Genomic DNA, 24,877 nt, shown 5'->3' on the forward strand with positions numbered 1-24,877 from the left:
CGAGGAGAAAATACTACCTCTCTTGGCTTCCTTGGTGTTTATGCCTCAGGGGGACTAGGTTTTCCTGCAGACATGGTGGAAGAGAGAAAAATGAAGCTGCAGGTCTGCTTAGAGAAGGGAACAAATTGGCAGCAATGAAGTACATTCAGCACAAGCCATGAGACTCCTTTTGGTGCTTTGCCAGGCATCCAGAGAGCCAGAAGGTTAAGTGGTTCCTCCCTGCCCTTGGAGCTGGCAATGGTATCCAGACACAGCACTGAACCAGCCAGTTAACCCAGCCGTGTTCAGGGGGACAGTGAAACAGCAACGTGTGCGCTGCACAGAAGCCGCAGCACATGTCCTCAAGGGGTTGGGTTTGTTGGATTGTTTTCATAAGGCAAGCCAGGTGGTAGCTATCTGTCCACAGAGAGAGGGGAAAATTCAACAGCATTAATTATTGTACACCTCTTACAAGGCCATACCAACTTTTGACAGCTGAAGGACAGCTTGAGATCCTCCACTTGCTGAGCTCTTTTGACACCCCTTTACCTGACAAGCATCCTCAGCTGGAGACAAAGGAAAAGCAAACAGGTAGAGATGTTGCATCACAGATATTTCAAATAAAATATGGCTTGAGACACTTACCAGTGGGAGACTTAGATGACACAGAGCAGTCTACTTTGACAAAGACTAACATTTAACTTCCTTTTGTGTAAGACATTAGCATACCTAAACAAGCTGCAGTTGAGTTCCTTCAGTGTTTCTCAAAAAGTGGCTTACACTTCACTGTTACTAATTTATGGTAAATAGGAAACTGATAAGAGAAAAGTTACCTTTTTATTATATTTGCTGCTATTTATTTCAGAATTTTATTTTAAATTGATAATACATTATCTAACTCTGTCAGGCTACTGAGTTCAGGGCATACAAATTAAATTTCAAGTATCATGCTGCTGATACTGCAGAGCCTGGATCTTGTGAGATGTGACCAGAGTGAAAGCAAAATACATCTATTACAAGCAGTGCATGAAAAAGGTCTTTATTGAACTGGCTTTTTTAACCTTTTTTAAAACTGTGATTAGACATATCTACCTACAACAAAAGTTTAGGCTGTAGTCTCACAGCCAGCAAGAGATATCTGTTTGCATCCCCATTGTTCCAGAAAAAAACCATCTCCATCTCCTCAAAATACAAACTCAGAAACCCAAATGTTCATAAAACACGCCAGAGATCATGTAACAGAAAGGAAGGCTAGAGTAAACCAGAGGTCATCCCAGTACAAGAGATGAAAGTCCTCAGTTGTATACAGCTGTTTTGCATGCAATGAACCAGCTAACGGGAAATTCAGACTACGTTGAGAGCAGGGACACAGGATGGAGAACAGAAGATGAAAAAAATATGTCAGGGGTTTGATGGAATGATCCACCACTTGTCCCCCATGCTGACTTGCAACATCACAAGAGTTCATGAAAGTTATCAATTACTACAGCGGATTAGAAAGTGAAGACCATAAAAGGAAGACTCCAGAAATCAACAGAATTCCTTTCATCTGCAGAAAGGGCACAGAGGCACGACAGGATAAACAGACTAACACAAAGAAATTACAGTGCCTCGTCCCTGCAGGGCAGTCAAACTCATGATGTTTGCCCAGGTTAGAGGACATTTGGATAAGACACAAAATCTAGGAAGCTTAATGCATTCTCTTTAAGGAAAGACTTCATCCCCTTCCAGATTTCTTAGAAGAAAAAAAAATCAGCACAGTGCATATGAAGCAGGGGTGATAAAATTCAGGACATTTAATGTCTCTAAGTGGGGGGGAGGAGGGAAAGAAAAAGAAAACAGATAAAGAGTAATAGGATAAAAATCTTGACTCTTTCTTTAGAAACAGTATTTGACAGAATTTGAACTGGAATGTATAAGAAAAACAGGTAAAATACAAGACAGAAGAGGCATAAATAGCCCTTTCTTAACAAAGGAAAGTAACTATTTTTTTTCTAAAACATTTCCCTTATTCTCGGTCTCATCCATCATCTGCTTGACATAGCAACAAAATATATTTAAATTGTGAAATTCTACCCATTCTAAGAGAATTTAGGATATAATATAGAAAGAACTAGATGACACCTAAGGACTGAAATTTTGAGGTGTGACATTCAGACACACAACAGAAGGTACAATTTATGCACTTGCTGTAAAAGGACTTCACCAAAGACATCCCAGATGGATTTTAGTATTTCACCAGTGGTCTCCTGCCCAGACACCTGCATAGGAAAGGACCAGCTCCTTTCAAGTGCACCAGCTGGGGAAGCCAGATAAAGTGATTCTTTGTAAATGCATTGTAATCTTTGCAAATCTCAAAGATTAGGATAGCCTGTGATATTCTAGCAGAAAAAAAAAAGCTGTTGCCATGATCCCCACACTGACAGACTCATAATCCGAAGCTGCATTTTAGCCACCTACACCTGAAAGAATAGGCTTGTTTTGCACCTTTCCTTACCACATGAAAATTGCCTAGAGAATGATGACCTTGAAGTCCACAATTTATCATGTTTTCTTCCTATAAAATAGTCTGATATTGTAGCAGTTCTGTGATTTCCAGATCGATAGGTTTTAACCGAAATCAGCTGTCCAATTTGTTTGCCCATTCTTGGCAGAGCTGGATACATGCAGCCTTTTAAAAATAGTTAATGAATGACACTGAGTTATTTTCAACTTGACAGTTTGTCTCTGCACAGAATGCAGATGTGGCAAACTGAAGAGCCTTGAAAAAATTATGTTATGAATATGCCCAGAAGGGCACCAAAGCTGACTCCCGAAAAATTCAACTTTTCCCTTTTGCAGATTCAGTTTTCACACAGAGGGGAAAAATGTGCACTTCTAGGAAAATCTGTGATATTATCAAGTCTATATATATATATATATATATATGTATATAGCCTTTCTGTCCACTTTTATATGAAGACGGATTATTTTTTTTTCTTTTCCAGTCTTGCCTCAAATTAAAATTACTTTCCCATAGTAGGAAATTATCTTGGATATAACCAAGAAACAGAAACAAAACACTGCAAAACAACCAGTCATTATTCCTTTTATTTTTTTTTTTTTATTTATTAGGCTCCTTCCTATACAGTAATTTAGGTTAAAAGCATCAGTAAGGCCAAGAGGCAGGTCATGAAAAACATTCTTAAACAAAGGATACTGGCACATTGTTTTTAGCACAATTTGTGTTTAGCAATGTCTCATGCATCTCAGAACCAGCTGCCAATGAAATATGTACATGCCAAGGTAAAGAGTTCTGAAGTAACTCCCTAAATGCAGCACCTAACATTTGCAAGACAGGTTGCTGCTGCTTTCTGTGCTATTTGAATGATGATACCCTTGGCCATTTGAAAATCTCAACAGCAGTTCAGATTTTTTTAATAATCATTTTGGAGTCTAAAAGAAAACAAATACAATTAATAACATACCTGGTCATAATGAAAGCACGAGCTCTCTTCTCAGCTCTGACAACATGTGGTTTTAAGACAACTCCCAACTATTCTGCAGAAGCTGACAAAGGGAAAACCAAAAGCTTTTGTATAGAGATGGGTCAACCAATTTCCTTCTGAGTCCTTGTCACTTACTGGACTAAAACCAGCATGTCATATTCTTGAAAAAATATTGACCCAGCAGTAAGTATTAGAAATTACTGATCATCTTCATTTGTTCATGCCGGTGCCCAAAGGTATTTTTGAAGCTCAGATGAGATAATGAAGAGAGGTGTGAGGCAGTGTGGTACACCCAGGGCCTGGGCAGCCCATCTCCTGCTCAGCCCCAGTTTGTTTCCAGCAGAGTATCTCACACTGGCCAAGAGCAAAATCTGGCCTCCTCTTCTTCTGACAGCAGGCCTTAAGATCTCAAACAGCTTATGGGAATAATAAACATCCAGTAAGCACATGATTAAAGGCATTTTCCTGCCTTCTAAGTGTCAGTACTTCATCATGCATCCCTCCTACATAGAATTGTTACAGGTTTAAATTCTTTTCACAGTTGCTGTGTCTTAAAAACGTACTCAAATTTATTTCCCCTTTAGATTTCAGACCAAAGTTCAAAGAAAATAATTTAACCAGAAAAGTGAAAGGAATCTCAAAGGCAAAACTTAAAATTGTCGGTTTATATAAAGATTTCAAAGGCTCTGTTACCTTAATTACAAGAAAATTAAACTCCATTTATTGTTGGGTGAAACTTAAGAGTGAAATCAAAAGTTAGGGAAATGGTGAATTTCACAAAGAGAAGATTGATTATCCTAATTTAGAAGATGGTGACTGTATCTCCTCGCTTTAGGAGCAAGTTAGTCATTTGGTCCATGGCAGGTCATCTCCAGCCATCTCTGAATCTTCATGTCACCAGAGGGAACAAAGGAAGCTGCTGGCACACACTTCTCTTCCTAACACTGAGCTCTACCCACACTGTCATCACACAGCCTTGAAGCACCCAATCTGCCACCATGGCATCTGCCTGCCTGTACCATGCCAGATTTTGGGAGAATGAGGCTGAGTGAGTAAAGCAAGTAATGCGAACAGGGCAATAGTAAAAACAACACAAAAAGCTAACACTAAGCTAAACTTGTGAGACAAAAAAACAGATGTAGTAGTAAGTTTTGTGAATTAGTTAAAATTCAACAAAAACTTTTGGTTGATCTTCCTGATTCCAAAGGTTAAGAGTTCAACAGCTCTGTTGAGCTGTCCTCTGTCCTCTTTTTTCTGCTGGGACTGTGGATGAAGGCCTTTCACTACCAACAAGTATAAGCCAGCCATGGGGTGGGAGATGAAGAACCTACATCTGGAAACTGCTCTGCAGCTCCCTGCTATGCCAAGATTCCCCAGCACCTCTAGGACACCATGAGCACTCCAACCCCTGCAGAAATCTCAGCTCTGGCAACTTCAGTCCAAATTACTGGCTGCACAGCAACGTTCTCCATAACACCCGCCCCTGCAGGTTTCCAGGCTTCTTAAGGTACAATTGTTGGCAGGAACTCACTCAGATCCAACCTTTGAGCCACCTGAATGTTACCACTGGCAGCTGGAAATCTCAGGGCTTGCAGGCTTTCAGGTTTCACAGGCACCAGGGCATCAACAACATAACAGGGATATAAGTAAAACATCAGAACCATTTCTTTAATTAGAGAGCTGTTGGACAGAAGGAGGTAACTAAATGTCAGAGAATGCCAGGTATCACACAGCTTAGAAACAGACCACATGATGAAGAATTAAATTATGCACAGACTAATACTAGCAAAGCAGGAGAGGAGAATTTATTTGTATAATCCATGGAAATAATACTCAGATGTTTCAGGACAACACCTGTAAGCAATTTTGTTTCACAATACAAATTGTGACTATTTCTAGCTCCTCCAGAAATTGAAGCGGTTGCCAGTGGTAGCAGTCATTGTGTTTACTCCTACACTTCAACCCCAGATCTCCTTACCAAGCAGTATTTTAGTGTTCCCTTTGGAAAAGGAAACAACACACTTGGTTTTGAAGCTGGGATCCTTCCCCATTAATGCCACATCACAGTTCTTGGACCCGACAATACAGCTGTAACCATAGGACCAATCATTTACAGCAGTCTTAGGCCCTGCTTACATCAACAAGTGTGACATGAAAAGCTGACTTGTAGAGCAAGACACTTGGTGCTAAGAATCCAGCTTGCACTCTGCATGCATTTCTAAAGGCCATACTTCAAAGAAAATCTTAAATGGCCCAGTAGATGGAACACTTGCCACGTAGCCAAGACACGCAGGATGTAGATCCTGAGCGTTAGCTTTGTTGGAGAAGAACCCCATGCATGCATGGACACCACCATGCAATGCAAATTAAAGTGTAAAATGCAGCGAGGACTCAGATTCATTTCAAGAGCTTTCAACTGACCCAAGATAAGAAGGGCAGTGTAGGTGCACCCTTGCTCTTCCAGCTGCTTCCCACACCACCAGTATCCTCCATCACTGTGGGAATATGCAGCGCTGAGTTAAGATCTACTCAGATAAACTGACTTTAGTTGGAGTGAGGGTTAATTCTTTTCAGGCTTCAGCATCTCTCCTCGTGATACTGACTGCAATATCAAAGCCTTTGCCTTCTATATGCAAAAGTAAGCAAAAGTCATTAAGCTACACAATCCAATTTTAATTAAGCAGACCAAGAAATCATCAACCTGTAGTCGTCTAACTCTCTTCTCTCTCCATTGCAACAGTGGTCAAATTTTAATTACATATGATGAAAATTCAGGCTGGATAAGGAAAGTTTTCCCAATTTCTCTTTTCACTTGATGACAAAGTACTCTAAGCTTCCTCAGAGACTTGCACCTCAAATGACTGCTGACAAGATTAAGGATTGAGTTATGTTCACACTTTTTTTTTTTTTTTTTTAATTCTAATAATGAATCACAAGAATATTAACTGCTTGGTGTTGTAAGTGTCTGGAGCCAGGCTTCTATCTATGCAACAAAACTGCTTCCATATGCTGAACCAAGATCATCTCAGATTTATTGATGATTACATATCTTATACTGTCAGAAGCTACAAAACACAGAAAATAGCCAAATTATCTGGCTTAAGATAAAAGAAATACAATCGATTTTAGAATGAAACCAGAACCCTAACATTTACAAGTATTTTCAATAACCAAAGACTCCATGAAATTCCAAGTTCAGCAGTTAGTGCACATTTAAAAAAAAAAAACCCTGCACTCAACTTGATCTCTGATCTACAGCCTTAACACTGGTGTTATACAGCTGGACTAATAACCTTGAGTGTATGTTTTCACTGGTGGAGGAGCATTCATTTTCTTTTCCTCTTCTCATTTCCAGATCTTTTTAATGTAGTTTCTAACAAGACAAATACCCTACCCCCCCCAAAAAACCCACCCATACATTTGCTTTTATATACAATTTTAACACTATTTTGAGACTTGGTATATATTTTACTGCTGATAATCAGTATTTCTTAGGCTATTGCACTTCTTATGAAACACTAAGTCAAAGCTTTATTAATTTGTCTGAGACATAAGGGGACTACTTGCTTTCCTTGGAAAGTGTCAACACTGATAACCCACTAAAAGAAGAGAACTATTTTTCTAGGCTAATTACAATATCCATTACGGAAGGGATATCCTTTAATAATATTCTTTATTATGAGAATAAATACATAAAACAAATGCAATATATTAGCCACATTTCTTCATATACATTCAGAACAGAACAAGAAGCTAATAGGCATAATCAGCAGAACTAGTTCAACAAACAAATTTTTAGTACACCAACAACACTAGAGGAAAGTTGGAATGTTGATGCACCCATAGCAGACAAAGAACAAGTGATTTCAGGATTTCCTCTGTATTAATTTTAAGACAAACATACTGTAGTTGTAAGCATGAACTGCATGAACAGACAGAAGTGTTTAGCTCCGTGCGGTGGCCGTTTGAGGCTGTTCTGACTGCAACTGCTTCCCAAGGTATTCCCTGGAACACAACAAAAAATTAGATTAAGAAATGTTCTGGAGAGTGGGGAACAGGATAGTGGTGGGAATTATCAAGTTGACAAAGAAGAGGAAAGCTTTAAGTTCAGAATTAATCCTTCAAATAATGTCTACGGTCAATAGTCAACTGGAGTGACAATGACCGTAGCTGAGCTTTAGATATCCATGATCTGCCCTATGAAAATAAAGTACAAATCAAACATCAACAAAGCTGTCTAGGAAAGGGAAGAGCCCAATGGGAACATTGAGAAGCCCTCACAATGGATACAGAACACCCATGAAGCACATAGATTTTTCTTGTCAAATACATATTTTAGAAGCTGTGGCAAAACATTTAAAAGCATCCCTTCCCATAACCCAGCTGCAGGAGCACAAGTAACACGTATGACATACTGGCAATACAACCCATAGGCAAGCAAAACCAACGCTGACTAAATAACTACATACTCAAGTTGAGAAAATGAAGAGATAATCAATCCAGGCCCACTGTACACCAATATTTTCTTTAAAGTGTTTTCCTCACCTGCACTTTGAAGTGCACTTAGTTTCTCTGTCTCCTCTCAATACTGGAACACTCCCCAGATTACTAGCACTTGCCCTGAGCAACAGTAACATAATTCCATGGAGAAATACAGCACGGTTCCTCTGCATGTTTCAATCCTTCACTCACTCTTGTGAAAGAAGATCAACACTTCACAGAACCACAAAAAAAAGCTGAAAGAGGTCTTTAATAATAGTACCTGGGTTGCTGCTTGTCACAGAAAATACAGTAATTGTACCACTGTATCAAGTGAAAGAGAGGTTTCAGGACTCATGAAATGTAGGCGTCTTTTTTCTACTGCTGATCATACACTTAGTACTGTGCTTTTTCACTGCACAGATATTTCAACTTACATAGGTTAAGCACTAGAAGCATCTCAGAGGGATGATGTGCACAAAGAAGTCTCAAAAAAACCCCACCTAACCCAAGACTATGTGCTTTTGCTTTATTAAAAAAATAAATTTAAAAGATCAGGTTTTTTGCACATTTCAAAACCTAGTTTTCAGCTTCGTGTCCTGTTGAACAGTTATTCCTTACACACTGCAATTCCCATTGCACAATGAAGTTTAGCACCACCCAACACCACTTTTCTCAGTTTTAACATTAAGCATCCAGAAAAGCTAAAACTCCTATAAAACATTAATTTCAAACACCACTAGCAAAGAAAATAACACATAATTTGTATACTGAACTATATGCTATGATTTAGCACCTTCATTTACAGCTTCATCAGGTGTTGCTGTAAAATCACAGTATTTCAATGCTTGGGCTCCACTTATAAATACAACTCTTGCTCATAACAGGCAGTTTACCACTCAAAGCAGACTCCTGATGGCAAAGAAGGAAATGAGCTGCTCTCTTGTGGTTTGGCAGGACTCAAAACTGTACCACCAAAACAAAATTTGACAGTCATCCAAAAACACAGCCAGCAATTACGGAAGAGCTTCCATGCTCACCAAACCTCTTTCTGCTCCCTCAATGTTTTTGGCTGTCTTTTTTTTTCATTTGTTCCATGCCTATATGCATGTACTGACTCTAGTATTTCTTCTCTGACATCCAGCCTTGAAAGCAACTGACACTTGTTGCATTAATGGCTCTGCTCATCGTATCACAAACCCACAACATCATCTATTCTTAAAGCACAGATGAACCATACTGAATATGAAATTCCCACACCATTACTTTGAAGTAGGAAAATCAATCAAGCTAATAACCCATAACACTACAACTATTGCAAAGCTTACACTGTTTCAGATGCATGACCAAGGCTTTCTAAAAATCCCACCAGAGTGTAGTGTAGTCAGCAAAAATCTCCAAGAAGGCAGAGCAGTACCACATTTTGTAGGTACTTAGTGCCTTCATAGACATATTCAACTTCTACAGTAGGTAGAACAGTATCTTCCCTACAAAACCTTTTGTACGTGTGAGGTTTAAGTCCATGGTCAAGGAAAAGTTCTCATCCCATTTCCCTATATTGAATGAGGACCTGTAGTTACATCTCTATATTCTCATGCTGCAAACCCAAGTGAAAATCCCATAGTGTTCCTACCCCATCACCTCATTAGCCACCACCAAGGAACACTGAAATGCAAAAACCTTGCATTACAAGCTGTTAGAAGGATCAGTTAATTTTCTGTTTGCTTATCACTTCCATTTGAGTGTCACTGGTTAACCCAGGACAAGTTCTTGCACGGTCCAGATCAGATGAACATGGAGTCAGAGAATGGTTTGGGTTGGAAGGGACCTTAGAAATCATCTGGTTCCGAACCCTCTGCCATGGGCAGGGACACCTTCAGCTAGACCAGATTGCTCAGAGCCCCATCCAACCTGGCCTTGAACACTCCCAAGGATGGGGCATCCACAGCTTGTCCAGGAAACCTCTTCCAGTGTCTCACCACCCTCACAGGAAATAATTTCTTTCTGGTATCTAATCTAAACCAGCCCTGTTTTATTTTACAGACATCACCCCCTGGCCCTGTGAGAAGTCCCTCTCCAGCTTTCCTGTAGGTCTCCTTTAGGTACTGTAAGGTGCTCTAACACCTCCCCAGAGCCTTCTCTTGTCCAGGCTTAACTCCAACTCAGAGCTTTTCCTCACAGAATAGATGTTCCATCCCTCTAAGTCATCTTCATAGCTCTCCTCTGGACCTGCTTCAAAATGTTAAGCAGGACCCCGTTCTCCCTCTGCTAAAACACATACTAAAAGAATGAGAAGATTCAAATATATTTTATAAATACTGGTATTTCATCACATTAGGAGGTTAAGAAGCACTGTAAGCTCCAAACTTCACTCCTAAGTTGGATGTAAGTGTCCATCCCCATGCTGTTACAAATTAAGGGTCTAAGACTTTTCATTTATGCTGACTGGTACTTAGTTAAATATTAAGCAAAAACAGGGATTTTAAAATTACTATTTACCTCACAAAATTAAAGTCACCTGTAAGAATGCAAGCATTCAACGCATTGCACTATATGAGCATGTAAGATGAAAAGATGGTTCTCATCACCAAGATAATACATAATTTAATAAAATATTCAAAATAGCATCTGAGAGGTCTGTGATGCACGGTACGATGGAAAGTCATGAGGTATCAGACTTGCTTTTTTTTAATTGCAAGCTATAAGCCTGTGAATTGAACCACTACAAGATATTTTAAACCATTTTCCTCACACTGTTAACAGAAAGGCCTTTATAAAAAGGTCAAGTTTAGCCATCCTCTCACTTCCTTCAACATAAAATCATCCTTATTAAAAGCAGATGAAGCTAGTGCAAACAATTTTGCATTTACAGATAACAGCATTCGAACGTGAAACAATTGATACAGTATAAATCTACAAGAGCAAAAAAAATTACCTCTGCACTACAGAAAAGCTTCAAACATGCAACTGCAGTACATCCCTTTTGAGACTAACTGTAAAATCTTCCATTTCTCAATTAAAGCTCAGATCAACAAGACTTGAAACACCACACGTTTTCACTTTCCTGGTCACTCCAAAGTCTGATGGTGAAGCATAAGTAATTTCCATTTGTAAATTAATCTTTTCATTCTTATTGAAATAACCAAGTGAGATTCCTTTTATACTAGAAATTTCCCCTTTTTTTGGGTCTCTTTTTAAACACACATTTTCTGCTGTTTCCAAATCACTTTTTCCAGGAAGTAAAGAAAGCTTAGAGGTGAATACATGAATTCATTTGTTCTCAAATTCTTATTCCAATTTGTTTCTTCATTTTGTTTAATTTAATTGGTTTTGTTTCTCATGAGAGACACTGACACCTTGAAGCCAAGATACACTTAAATGTCATAATTGCAGTAAATGCTAAAAGTTTATTTAGGAAAAGGCACACGGAACTGATCCAACATGGAAGCCCCTAAACTCAGTGAGTATGGAATAAGGAGATAATTGCAAACTGGCAAAAGACACTATCTACAAATTTTATACTAATATATACCATATATTAAAAGATCACTGTCCACAACAGTCTGTGATAGAAGGGAAGGTTATCAGATACATACAACAGATCCCCAGAGGCCATGTGTTAAAAGAAACAAGCTTTGAAGCTTAAGCGGTACTACTTTCAGTGTTATACTCCAAATTCCAGTGCAGTCAGATTTGCCTGTCCTTTAAAGAATACTGAAAATTACTTTTTTAACAGGCAAAGGAAGAAAAGTAGATGAAGCATAGAAGAAAGGAAGTGAGAAATTTTCATATTTTTTTTCTTTTCTAACATTTAACTCTTGTATCCTATTTCTTTAAGAACCAAGTTATCAAAAAATATTTTATAGTCTTGAGTATCTGCAATTTCTAGCTTGTTTCAGCAGATTGAAGTTCCCAAGAGACAGAATGCCTTTCTTTGACAAAAACCAAATTAAAAACATTGATTTTATTTTCTCTGTCTAAACATAAGCCAAGAGTCCCATTCTTTTGAAAATGAAATTGAAAAGTCAGTTCTAAAGAAATCCTTCCCATTATGAAAGAAGTGTAATAAAGGTATGGCAAAAAGTCTGCCACTTAGTTCAACACACTCAAAAGACATTGCCAACATACACTGTTTACAGAAAAATCATAAAGATATGATAAATAGTTAAACAAGTTCACAGGACAGGCAGCAGAGAGACTAGTTTGAACAAATTGATCAGTTTTGCCAGCTTTATGTTGAATTTCTGCTAGAGGCCTAGTAACCTGGAGAGAAGTTATTAGACTGTAGAGAGAGAGAGAGGGACCCGTTTTAGTAATTTATTGTGGCTTTACAAATGGTATTTGAATTACACAACTGATGTATTCCCAATTCTAAGCAGGCTAAACTAACCCTTGAAAACATTGTCTCATAAGTGTAACACGCCACAGATTAACCATCCCTGGAACCTTTGTGCTGTACACATGAAGTGGCAACACCAGGACATGGTTGCAACCATCTGTCCTGTCTCCATCTAATCCAGTGGGACACAAAGCTGGGACACCCACCCTTTAGCCCATTCCAGCTGTGTACGCCTGCCTTTCTCACGAGGCAGTCAAGGTATTCTGGTGACACAGTACTTGTTGTTCATTTAACTCTCAAGTGAATTGCAGTGCATTGCTTTCTACAAATAAGCTCCCTTGAACATGGTTACTTCAGTGTCACATTAACACCAGTGGTGGCTGCGAGAAAGGCAGGTGGAGCTCTACAGGGGCCACCATAGGTGCATTTGCCTCACCACAGCGCCACAGTCACAGAAGCCAGGAAAGAAAATAAGCCAGGCTCAAATCAAACCCACAGCAGTGTTAATATTTCGTTCCTGAAATGTAATATTAGCATGTCTTACTGCTGTATCCAAAGTTATACCACTGCACATTTTTATATAACTTTAATATATATAATATATATTAAAATATATATATACACATTACATGCTCCTCATTATCATGTTCTTCACAGAAGTAAGCAGAAATAGAACAGTTATGAAGTAGTAAAGTAAAAAACAAAGAGACATCTTCCTAGAGAGCTGGGCTGGGAAGACTGCCAAAGCTGGAGTGCTACCACTAGAGAACTGCTGCTCTCTTTTGTCATTAGTTTACTGAACACAATTTTCTTCTTTGACTCAGTGGATTAATGCACTATTAAGTATTTCAACTAAAAAAAAAGGTATTAGAGATTATAAAATATGTGTCTATTATACCAATGCCTACCATAAGTAGTTTTGAAGGTAAGTCATCACAAACCACCAACAAAAACAAAGAAACAAATGTACACAGCAGAATCAAAGGCACTTCAACCAAACAGTTTGGGTCTCTAATGCATCAAAATGAAGATTTTTATTGTGGTGGCTGGTGAACATACATTACAAGGGACAGAGAGTTCTCAGTAAGACAAGTCCCTAGTACCACAAGACCCACTTTATGTTAGGGTGACCAAAAAGGCTTCTCCCAGGATACTCGTTCTGTTATGTTAATCTACCCCAGGTTGGATTCCCTGGTTAGCTGTCAGCCTCTACCCCTCATCCCACCCCCAGAGCTTTCCCCATTGGTCCCCGTTCCCCAGTCCCGCCTTTTCCCCACCCCCAGATAAAACTCTGAGCTTCGGGGTCATGTTCCTGTTTGCCTCTGCACCCTTCGAGCGTGTAGCAGCAATGAATGCTCCTGGTGGAAGGCAGGCAAAGGCCCTTCTCGACTCCTTGGTACCGACTGTAACACTGAGCCCACCCGTGCGGCTGTGGGGGCACGAGGGACCCCACGGAGCCGGGCAGGGACAGTACTATTTTTGTAAATTATCTTTTTCAGTGGAACCATGGTGATTTTCACCATGTATCTCCTTGACCGATAAATGTGTCTGTGAATCTCAAGTCAGAAGAGATACTGCAAAGATCTCTGCAATTCTCAATATTTAGTTTAACAGATTCCACTTCATAGAAACAAATAGAACAAAAGCCATCTGTTAAGATAAACAAAATCTAGGACATTGTTTCCATTTAATTATTCACAGTAAAGAGATGCTCAGCATTCTGATGAGCACATTAAAACTAAACAGTCTGAATGGTTATACAGAAGGATTATGAACATTACATGAAAAGTGCTTTGTGTTTCCAAAGGGAGTTTTGTCTTCAGCTGAATGCAATAATATTAATAGACAATCTACAGATTATCTCCTGATTACTGAAAGCATAACTCATAGCATGGTTTAAAGCCCTCCTTATGATATGGAATGCAGCATTAACATGAGTCTTCAAACTGAGACACTGCAAGAACCTCCTTTCCCCTCAGCAGTTCCCTGGTGTTGTTCAATTTCTTTTGAAAGGGTTATTCTAGACTCCCAGTTCACAACTTCACATACAAGCTATGAAGCAACAGCAGATCAATGAGCTCTTATAACAAAGCTATACTTAAGCATTTGATTTTAAAAGAAAATAGACTGTGAAATCCAATTCAATATGTGCCTTTCTATTAGGGAGACAAAGCACAAGCCATTTTTCACGTATAAGACATTTATGCAGAGCCATTCCTTGAATTTAAAAAACCCATTTGACTAAACCATACAATGTGGTTTGAAAATGGTTTTATATTTAATCAGAAGATTTAGTTACCACAAAGAATTTTGTTGCTTACAACACTCAAGAGTTTTATATGTAAGAATGACCAATATAAATAGTGTTGAACTGAATTTTCCTATCAGGAAATCAAATTTTTAAAGAACACTAACCAGAAGTAAATCATCAAATAGTTACTTCTTTGGTGACATGTTTTTCAGCATAGTCCATGAAAATGAGCAATTTCTTTGAGAAAAGAAAATGCAAACTGAGCAGAATGTCTGATATTTTCCATGCTAACACAAGCTCTAGAAATATAAGAAAGTGTTTTTGCAAAGAGTACAGATCTCATGACAGAAAACATGAGTGTGAATCCCAGAGAGCATATGCCCAATAAAAACCACAGCCCCTATACCTATATGGAATGAAGCTTTTCAAGAATGCATATTTATGTACAAATAAAAAGAAGGAATACTCCACTAGGTATAAACTATGCCTGTAACTAATTGGATTTTTCCTAACTTGTCTCATTCTAGCTAGGAACTGTTCTCTTAAAAAATATTAATTTTTATCAGAGACACTATCTTCTGAAACTTTTCACTTAGTTAATTTCTGTTAACTACTGAAATGGAATTGTATCGATGATGAAGGCTAAGAACCAAGATAAATAAGTGTAATGGAGGTCACTGTCCTGTAGGTATTGTTCCCTAGATTTAAGCCTACTATTCTATTAAGCATTCCACACTTCAGTGTTGGGATGGGGGAAAAAATAAGGGGTGGGGGTGGGTGCAAACTTCATGGCTGCCAGGTAACTATCACTACACCTTTCACTTTTCAGTCTGAAATGCAGGCATTGTGCAGAAGCTATCTATAGAATAACAGTTTCTAAATATAGCATATTGCAAATCGTGGGCAGTTTCAGATTTTTTACTCTCTCTCTGCAGAACTCCTCATTTTAAAAGATAGAAAGCAAGTAATTTTGTCTGGGCTGTGCATTTAGAAAATCATGTATGATCCTGTTGCATATTCAAAGCTTGTCCCATTTGTTGCTTCATTCAGTATGCTGTTTATGAATTCCACTTCCATACTACACTTGATCATGCTTAAGTGATACATCCTAACTCCCACTGTTTAGCACCTGCCAACACATTCATACTCTTCCTGTTGGTATCAAGGAGGTCAGGAGCCCCATGCCTGAGCAGGTGCATGTCTGAGAGGAGGTTGTGACCCCATGGGAAGCCTGTGCTGGAGCTGGGTCCTGACAGGGAGAGAGGAGCCCACACCAGAGCAGGTTTCCTGGTAGGACTTGCGACTCTGTGGAGGGACCCACACTGGAGCAGCCTGTCCTTGAAAGACTGCACCCCTCAGAAGAGCGACCCACACTGCAGTAGTTTTGGGAGGGCTGTTGCCTGTGGGATGGACTCATGTTGGAGAAGTCAATGGAGAACTATCTCCCGTGGCAGGGACCCCATCATGGAGCAGGGGAAGGACTCCTCTCCCTAACCAGTGGGAGAAAACAATGTCTGATAAACTGGCCATAACCCCCATTCTCTCTCCCTGTGCCCCTGGGGGAGGAGGTAGAGCTGGGAAGGAGGGAGGGGTGGAGAGAAGGTGTTTTTAAGCTCTTACTTACTTCTCATTATCCTGCCCTGGTTTTGTTAGTAATAAGTTCAGTTAATATCTCTAACTGGAGCCTGTTTTGCCGTGACAGTATTTGGTGAGTGGTATCTCCTGGTCCTTATCTCAGCTCAGGAATCCTTCGTTGTATTTTCTCTCCCCTGTCCAGCCATGGAGGGGAGCAATAGAGCAGCTTTGGTGGGTGTGTCGACCCAGGGTCAACCCACTACACAGGTTCTTACTATCAGCAGGGGGGTGCCATGACTAACACAGTTAAAGTCAGATTGAAACTCAGGATTAATTCCCATGTATAGGCAGTAAGTGATGCTAAAAAGATAATTTTGCTCCTCGCTTCATCAAGTGCATGATCATTTAACATGCAAATGTATCTGGAATATTTCACTTGAACTTATCTCATCTGAAAAGCTGACAGCAGTTACTGCTTTTGCCACCACAGCTTCACCATTTAAGAGAATGCCTGTCAGTCTGATTTCCCCCCATTTACCCCTGACTTTAAAACCCCTAAGGGAAAGCCAGTTGAGCAGCCTGTAATGAACTGCTCAAATTACTTAGGAGTTAATTGTCTCTAAGTTGAGTTAACAGTCGAATGATACAGCTGTGTTTTAGGCAGAATGCCACTTCAGCTGCCCCATGGCACTCCCTCAACTTAAGGACCACAAGTTTTGCTTACTGTGCTGGCTCCAGGCACAGCACTTGCACCAAGCCTCAGTGTGGCAGAACAAAGCTTTATTTTCTAATCCCTCTCTCAGTCAGCCTTCAGGGAAAGCCTGACTACCTGTCACACGTGTCACAGACAGTAATGCTGAGCTGTTCTGTGCCAATTAAATTCAAGGAAAAAAACAAAATTGCTTTGAGTGAAATAACTCTAATACCAGAGTAAGCGGAAGCAAGAGGAAAAACGTTTATTGTTTCCCCAGCTTTGAAGAGCAAGATAAGCAAAACCTCCAAGTTGCACCTCATAACAAAGCAAAGCTTAGTAAGTGGGCACTTAAACCACAGTGTGCAGCCATCAGGGGACTCAGCTTGTGTGATGAGAAGAGACAGCAATGAAACAGAAGAGCTCCTGACACTCATCAAAAGCCAGATCTACACAAAGACAGATCTAGCATCCCACATATAGTGTGTCATTTCCTTAGCTTAAGCTGTAAGTCCATGCCAGGGGGATGCCGGGGGAACACTACTTTGGCAAATAGGAGCCAAGGACAACGTGGTCCAGAAGCTTGTTCCACTATGAATTAAACAAGAAAACACTCCCTACAGAGATGATAGTATGAATATGGAAGTGGCATTAACTTACACAGATCCTTTTTACTGACACCTCTGAAGAGCTGAAACTAGGTACTTTTGCCATCTCCCTCTCAGACTCAAGCCTAAAGGTTCACAAACTGTGAAAAGCAGGCACAGAAACGCTCATACCATTAAAAAACCAAAGCAAACCTAGACCAGATGTGATGTTTTTGCAAGTAGGATTCGCACACTGAAAGTGAGAAAAAGCCAGGTTTGGCATTCAGGAAAACTTTTAGTACGAGTGAGGTTTGTGCTGGAGAAAGACCAAAGGCCTTACTAGCAGATTTTGAAGACATCAGAACACACATGAAATAAAACCTGTCCCTACTGCAGAAGGCACTATCAGTAACTAAACTTTCCATGCTGTAATCTCTATTTAGTTACAGCTGGTTTGTGATACTCAATGTTTCAAATATATCAGAACAGCATAGTGAGAAAAGAAATGTATTAAACTGAGAAGCAGGGTAGAGCATAATATACAATAATGACCAAAAATTAGATTGCACATGACCATGTGTTTAGTCTCCACACACTCAGAAATTCCATGTTATTTATCAAAGTGCTCCTTACAGGTCGAGAGTATTAGCTGGATTTTTCATAGTAGGGTATTTAAACACGTGTTTCTCTGTTATAGAAGGTTCCCACAGTATGTGAGAGGGAGGGAGTAGGATAAAATGAATATAACATGCATGAGAGTTAAAATCTTAAAACCCATATTCTTCAGAAGGAAAGGGAGAAAATTAGTTTTGTTTTACCTAAGACACACTGCAGAGAGAGACAGTGGGAGCTTTTTGTCAACTTAGCCAGCCTGTCACAGCAAGGAGGTAGGTGACTTAACCTTTCAGAAGGTGCTTGGTAGACCTTGTTCCCCTACCACTTTCACACTGCTAGCATCATCCGTACTCAGCCTTTCAAAAACATCACATTCTGTCACAGGAGAGAAAACTGACAGAAGTTATAGATATGTCCAAGCACTAAGCTTTTCAGAAATAAAAGGTTGTTTAAATTCAAAATTAAATTAGTTTTTTGTATCCCAACACTTATGTTCCAATATACTCAGATGTATTGCTGTATTTTATCTTCCTTTAAGGCAATGCCAAAATGAAAATATGAGCTCTGGTACACTCATAATTAATAATCAGATTAAAAACTCCTCATTAGTTTTCTTAACTCTCCATGCTTCATGCTTAGCATTCCTAATTAGTTTGGCAACTTATACAACGTTGCTCCATGAAAGCTGAAGTTTATCAGAGCTTCAGCCCTTCAATGCTTCCCTATAGGGTTGTGTGTTCTGTTGTAAAGGCAGCATCACCCACCAGCAAGTTCTGTGGCAGAACTTGCCAAGACTTCAGGGTTATTACAGAACTACTCAACAAACAATGAAAGGAACACCTCAATTCAAATCCTATTCTCAGTGATTGATAAAAGAGGTACCAGCATGTGACTTGCAACTTCATCTAACCAATCGGCACATGAACTTCTGCTATTCCACAAGCAGTTCCAATAAATTCATAGAATCATTATAGAATATCCTGAGTTGGATAAGGAGCCACAAGAATCATCGAGTCCAGCTCCTGGCCCTGCACAGGACAAGCCCAAGAGCCACACCATCTGTCTGAGACCATCGTCCAAACACTTCTTGAACTCTGTCAGGCTGGTGCTGTGACCACTCTCCTGGGGAGCCTGTTCCAGTGCTCAACCACCCTCTGGGTGAAAAACCTTTTCCTAATACCTATCCTAAGCTAAAATACATTGTTCAAGTGAATTATTTGTATAACATTCAACCATGTAAGATGAAGCTACTCAATTCAACTGCTTCCAAAATACACAGAACTACTACGTTCTTACCATCAGCATCATACTGATCTGTTGTTTAAAAACTGCTGTCTTACCACATAAAAATGTTATTTTTCCCCTAAAAGAAATCTACAGTCTTGAATCCTCTCTCCACACCAAAGATTTCACACTGCTAGTATGTTAAATAATCTTCACATACCAATTGTGAACCATCAGCTTCTGCACAGCCAGTAGTGCATTATAACGAACTTGCTGGTCTTCGTGATGCATGTGGTTCATGACCAGCTGCTTACCACCAAGTTGTTCAATCACTCTGAAAAACAGGAGAGGAGCAAGTTTTTTAACGTTTTGGACTACTTTAAATTCTGGGTAGCTATCCTATCCAACCACTTCACAGTCAAGGCAAGTTTAAATTATATTCATATTTATTTTATTAAAATTATTTATTTCCCAAGATACACATCTCATCTGACATAATCTGTATTTGTAACATCTCCTACTAACTACTGATTTTTTTAAAAAAAATTTTTTTAAGAATTAGCAACATCAGAAAGTGTTTGTACTGGACTCCTGTTTGTGACTTTGAAATAAATAAGCAAGAAAAGAACCCTTTTCAGAGAGGATTATTTACTTTATCCAGCTCTCTAAAAGGGTTGGCAGGGTATAGCATTATCAATCATTAGGTAGGAGAGGTAGTGCCTTCCCTCCCATAAATGGATCATAACCAGGTCACTCCATTCTTTGCAAGAAAAAAACCCCAATCTCTTCTGGCACTAATAAAGAAAAATGCTTGTAATCACACCAACACCTATTAAATCACCCACCTCATACATATAGTGCTTTTTGACATTCAAACTGTACTAAAGCCCTAGCTATTCCTGCACAAGATGCAGAACTGGCTGTTAAAGTACAATTCCCAGAACAGTATATGCTTCAGCTGCATCTTTCACTACAAACTTCACCACCAGAGTCAGCCATAGCTTAACAGCTATACCAAATCCCCTATGAAATACTGATGAAACCCTGTATTGCATGTCATGAATATATTATTTCTTAATAAAAACAGTGGAAGACAACACACTTAAAACCTGAAAAAGTATCACCATCCAGATGACTTCACACGCAGCATTTCAGCCTATCATAGCAGTAAGTTTGGAGAGAATTTGCAAGGAATATATAAGCTGATTTACTCACTGACTCATGTTTGTTTCACATCAGTTCTCTCACAGGTCACTTAGTAGTTAAACACAGAATTCTGTGAAGACACTATCACTTGCTTTAGGCTTAACTTAATGCTGTCCTGCCATTCTAAGCTTGCATGAGCTATCTGCATGTAGTACTGCTCTTTTCATAGCCAGATTAATGCATTGCTGCTGCACAACACAATGGATTTTTGCAGAACAGGCATAAAGACAGCATGGAGATGAAAAAAAGAATTTTCAATTTCACTTTATAACTCAGTTAAAACCATCCTTAAGACCACAGGGAATATTATTTCCCAATAATATTAAAACATTTGTTTCATAAAGCAGGAATGGATTCAGAAAAGTGTAATTGTTTCAAGCTGGAAAATCCTTGCCAAGAATTCAAGAAGTTATTAGTAATGTAACAGATTCAAAAAACCTTTATGCCTGCTTTATACTGCCTCACATTTTTAATGAGTTAAATATAAAACCACTGCACACAAAGGCAAGAGCATGAAATACAGTATTTTTGTCTTTATTATAGGACTGACTTAAAACAATGGATTTTCAGGAATTGAAAGGACGTGAAAAAGGCATTAAACTCAAAAGCTTCCTTATGCTAGAAGAATGCAAGAACCAAAATGAAAAGCTAAAAGCCTATAATCACAAATGGTAATAGGCTCTTTTAGATGACAATACATCACTGAAATTATGGCTGAGAACATGAAGAGTCGAAGAACAGCATTATCATTCTTGCATAACGCTGCCTACAGGTACAAATCACTTCCCAGCCATGGGTTTTCAACCCAAAGGTCTAAACAGTGAAGAAGGTTCGCAGGGAATCCTATTCCTTCAAGTTCCAAATTTGTCCAAAACACTACATTTAGCTTCCCCTCTCCTCAACTGCTGCTTACTTTACAGCAGTAATAGAGCCCAGTGGAACAGTTATGTGTGCACATCATCAGCAGTGACTGTTCCCCGTAACACCACTGCACAAAAGAGTGGCATTTCAAAGAAGTTTCTGGATGCTTAAAGATCCAGGTTTTAACATGACCCATTTAAAGAGAGAAAGAAGACACAAGATAAAGACAAAGGAGTACAATTTAGACTGTTATAGCAGAAAACAAATATAAAATCCACACTACATATCTGAAAGCAGGCCAGGGTGAAAAAGGGAATGCAAGTTTTTTTCTAAATCATAAGCTAGGGAAGAAAATGGCTCTAGGTCTCCATCTTTTCTACATGAAAAACAAAGCCCACGTTCATAGCATTCAAGAAATTCAGAGTGTTGATAGTACATAGCAATAACCCTTGGGCCACATGGAAGCTGTGCTGGAGGCCTGCCTTTATTCTCAGTGACAGGAAGCACCAGCGCTGATGCCTTAGGTTTTAACTTTTATATTTTTCAAATCCTGTACTGCTTGGTGTGTGACTCTGAAGTTTCTTGTAGCCTGTTAATTTCTGCTCTCTTGTGCTAGGTAAACATAACAAAGCCTCTCTGGGCCTGCTCTTCAAGGACACCCAGACTGTCCTAGGCTCAAACAGTATAAACCAAAAGCCTTTGAGAGGGGGGGATAAGCTGAGGGGAATGACATCATTAAACTGAAGCTTTAATTGGAGAATTAACCCTTATATGCAAATGAACCAAACTTATAAAAGTGTGAAGAACTCGTGACCTGTCATCCATCTTGGGGTCCATCTTGGCAAAAGCCTCTGGCCCCAGGGGGTACCTTTGAAGGCCTTTCAAACAAATACCTATTTTTATTCCCTTATTCCTGTCTACTCTCTCTGTCTAGGAGGCCTCTTCAGGCATCAGTTCTTCGGCACCCCAGATAGGACAACGAGGCTTCTGAAAATCCTCTGGGACTCAGAAAGACCCAGCTCAGCTCCCTCTCCTTGCCAGCACCCAGGGGGGAGCAGTTGCGGCAGTCCAGGAGGCAGAGAAGCCCCAAGAGCCCAGAAGACGCTCCAGATCCAGCACAGAGGCACATGAGTAAATGAATAAGGGTGGTATTCTGTTGGCACCTGGGTTGAGTGTTAAGAGATCTCGTACAGTTTGTTTAGGGACTCGGAAGAGTCCAGGGGCGGGTTTCATTTGGGTTTCCCCCTTTTGTTAGCTTGTCAGCTCATGAGAGCTTGTCAGGGAACTCGTGTGAGAGTTCCAAGGAATTTAATTTTCCCTCTGTTGGTTTGTTGCTAGCTTGTGTCCAGCCAACACCCTTTGGCACACAGGCAGGTGGCACTGCGGCTTGGAGGCTTGAAACCTATTTCCAGCCACAGTTTATAAAACCTGGGGTTTTGAGTTCGAATCCTATCTTCTCTAGTTTTCCCTTGCTGCTTAATAGAGTGTTTTTAGATCGCTTTGCTTTATTTTTGTGAATTTTCTGTTTGTAAGTGTTAGAAGCTCAGCAGGACGAGGAGCCCGGGCCCCGGCGGGGGGAGAGAGAAACAGTCCAAACCAATATGGTTGATAAAGCAAACTCCATAAAACTCCGTTTATTAGCAATCCAAAGGCACTTATATAGTATACCAGCTTGTTAACTCCTAAGTGGCTTAAAGCTTATCAAAACACATTTTTATTTCTACATAATTGGACTTACATTGGCAAGCTTCCATAGTCTTGTTATGATCAAAAGAATTCAGTGCTCATCTCCCTCGTTCACTCCCGGATAGTACAGCTGCAAGTTTTTCACTCCCTCTCTGTTTTCTCAGGCCTGCTTGTTATCTTTCACACAGGGACTTTCCCATGGAAAGTTTTCTCACACACAAGCCTAAAACTTCCAGGCCTATTGCTTGCACAGTTTTTTTATTGATCCCAATAATTCTATTTCCCAACATATAAGCATAAAACCATGGGCTGTAATATTTCTTGTATGGGGAATTAAATACCACAGAACTTGCCTTTAAGTTTAGTATTAGAAAACTGGGAAAAATTGACTGGCAAAGATAAAACCCTTCCAAAAGTGGAATTAATTCAGCTTTCCACAGTGATCTGGCCAGCCATACTTTACTTCCGCAGTTACACTCTCAGAAAATGCATCTTGGTGAGCCTCATGAGAAGCTCACAGTGCTATTGTCTTGACAATTTGGTCCACAATGTGTAATTTTAAAAGCAGCTTATAATTACTTAAGCGTTAAAGAACAGCCATGCAAAAACGCAGTCTGTAGTTTAACAAACATTTTCTTTTGTCAGACAGAGGGAAAGGTTAGCCAGAGCTGTAACTCTAGGTCTCTGCTGTGTGCAGCAAGTAAAGTCAAGTAGTTTTAGGTTCCGGTTCATCTCCGCAACCTTCAAAGGCTAAAGGATGATCCAGTTAAGAGTTGACAATAAACACTTAATGGAAACAAAAGTATTCTTTTGACACCTGAATTTTTTTACTCTTCTAAACCAAGAAACAGTATCCATTCTTAAAGTGAGTCATACAATGAGAGTGTGAAATACCGACCACGCATGGCAGAAGTACACAACTCTATATCAAAAAACATAAGAAATGGACTATTATGCTGGAACTGACACATAATCCATAGGTATTTTAAGCTTTGTTAGTTCCAAAATTGCTGAAGTCATATTTGGTAAGAATACACTGGATTACAAAAGAAAATCTTTAGAAGAAAGAGATTGAGGCATTTCAGTTTGTTCATTGGAACAGAAAGCTAAATAAGCCAAGTCTGCAAGCAGCAGCTAAAGTGTAAGAATTTGAGATAAGAATGTGGGTTCGAACAGTATCGAGGACACTTCTTATTTGCTGATGACCACTCCTTTGGAAGTACGGCACATTGCTGAATAGGCTTAACAGCCTGGGAGCTGAGTGGAGCTGTGGTCTTAACAGCTATACATTTTCCAGCTACAGCTACAGGTCCTGTTTTCAACTCTTGATTTAATAGCTTTGGTCCAGCAACTGCATGGCCATACTGGCCCAAACATTCAGGTAGATGCATGCAAGCTGTTTAAAGATTAAAGCAAACACATAATAAAATTATTCCATACAAAGAGCAGCTTAAAGCTAGAACAACCAGTATTAGTCAGTCCTCCAGCTTTCCCATTTGCAGGCAGCACTATTAGTTTCCACTTTACTGAAGAATATCTTGCCTTTCTTCCAAATACCATTTCAGTTCAAGCAGCTGACAAGACTATAAGGGCTGTGAGTATTTCTGGAGTCAACAAGTCTTCCTAGCATATATATAGCCTGAAGTTTCAGTCTGTTGTCCATGATTCTACTACTGTCAAGACAGCAGTCTGCACAAGAAGTGTTCATGAAATTCCCAACAAGGCTAGAAGGCCATTCTCATCTTATCTATTGAGCCGGTTTTAGCTGAGGTAGTTAATTTTCCTCTTTGTACTAAAACCACTGTTGATTTCATCATTGCTGAGCAGCATTTGCACTGCATCATGGCCTTTTCTGCTCCTCACCCCACCAGCAAGGGGGCTGGGGCTGCACAAAGA

The 24,877-nt window shown here is 39.6% G+C and overlaps 1 protein-coding gene across 2 annotated transcripts in view; it reads right to left on the reverse strand.

Annotated features, from left to right (window-relative positions):
* Positions 1–6,482: 6,482 nt before the first annotated feature.
* ATP6V1H (ATPase H+ transporting V1 subunit H) overlaps positions 6,483–24,877 on the reverse strand; it is a 50,269-nt gene continuing 31,874 nt past the window's right edge. Inside the window, exons 13-14 of one of the 2 annotated variants that reach the window (XM_069004740.1) lie at positions 19,449–19,562; positions 6,483–7,472 (exon numbers count right to left, since the gene is read on the reverse strand). In XM_069004740.1, coding sequence (XP_068860841.1) covers positions 7,412–7,472; positions 19,449–19,562 — 175 coding nt within the window. In that variant the 3' untranslated portion in view covers positions 6,483–7,411. Of the gene's footprint in view, positions 7,473–19,448; positions 19,563–23,776; positions 24,378–24,877 lie in introns of those variants that run through there. The other variant, XM_069004741.1, reaches the window with a different exon arrangement.

Source organism: Aphelocoma coerulescens, chromosome 2, assembly GCF_041296385.1.
Source record: "Aphelocoma coerulescens isolate FSJ_1873_10779 chromosome 2, UR_Acoe_1.0, whole genome shotgun sequence".
NCBI classification, from domain to species: Eukaryota; Metazoa; Chordata; class Aves; order Passeriformes; family Corvidae; genus Aphelocoma; species Aphelocoma coerulescens.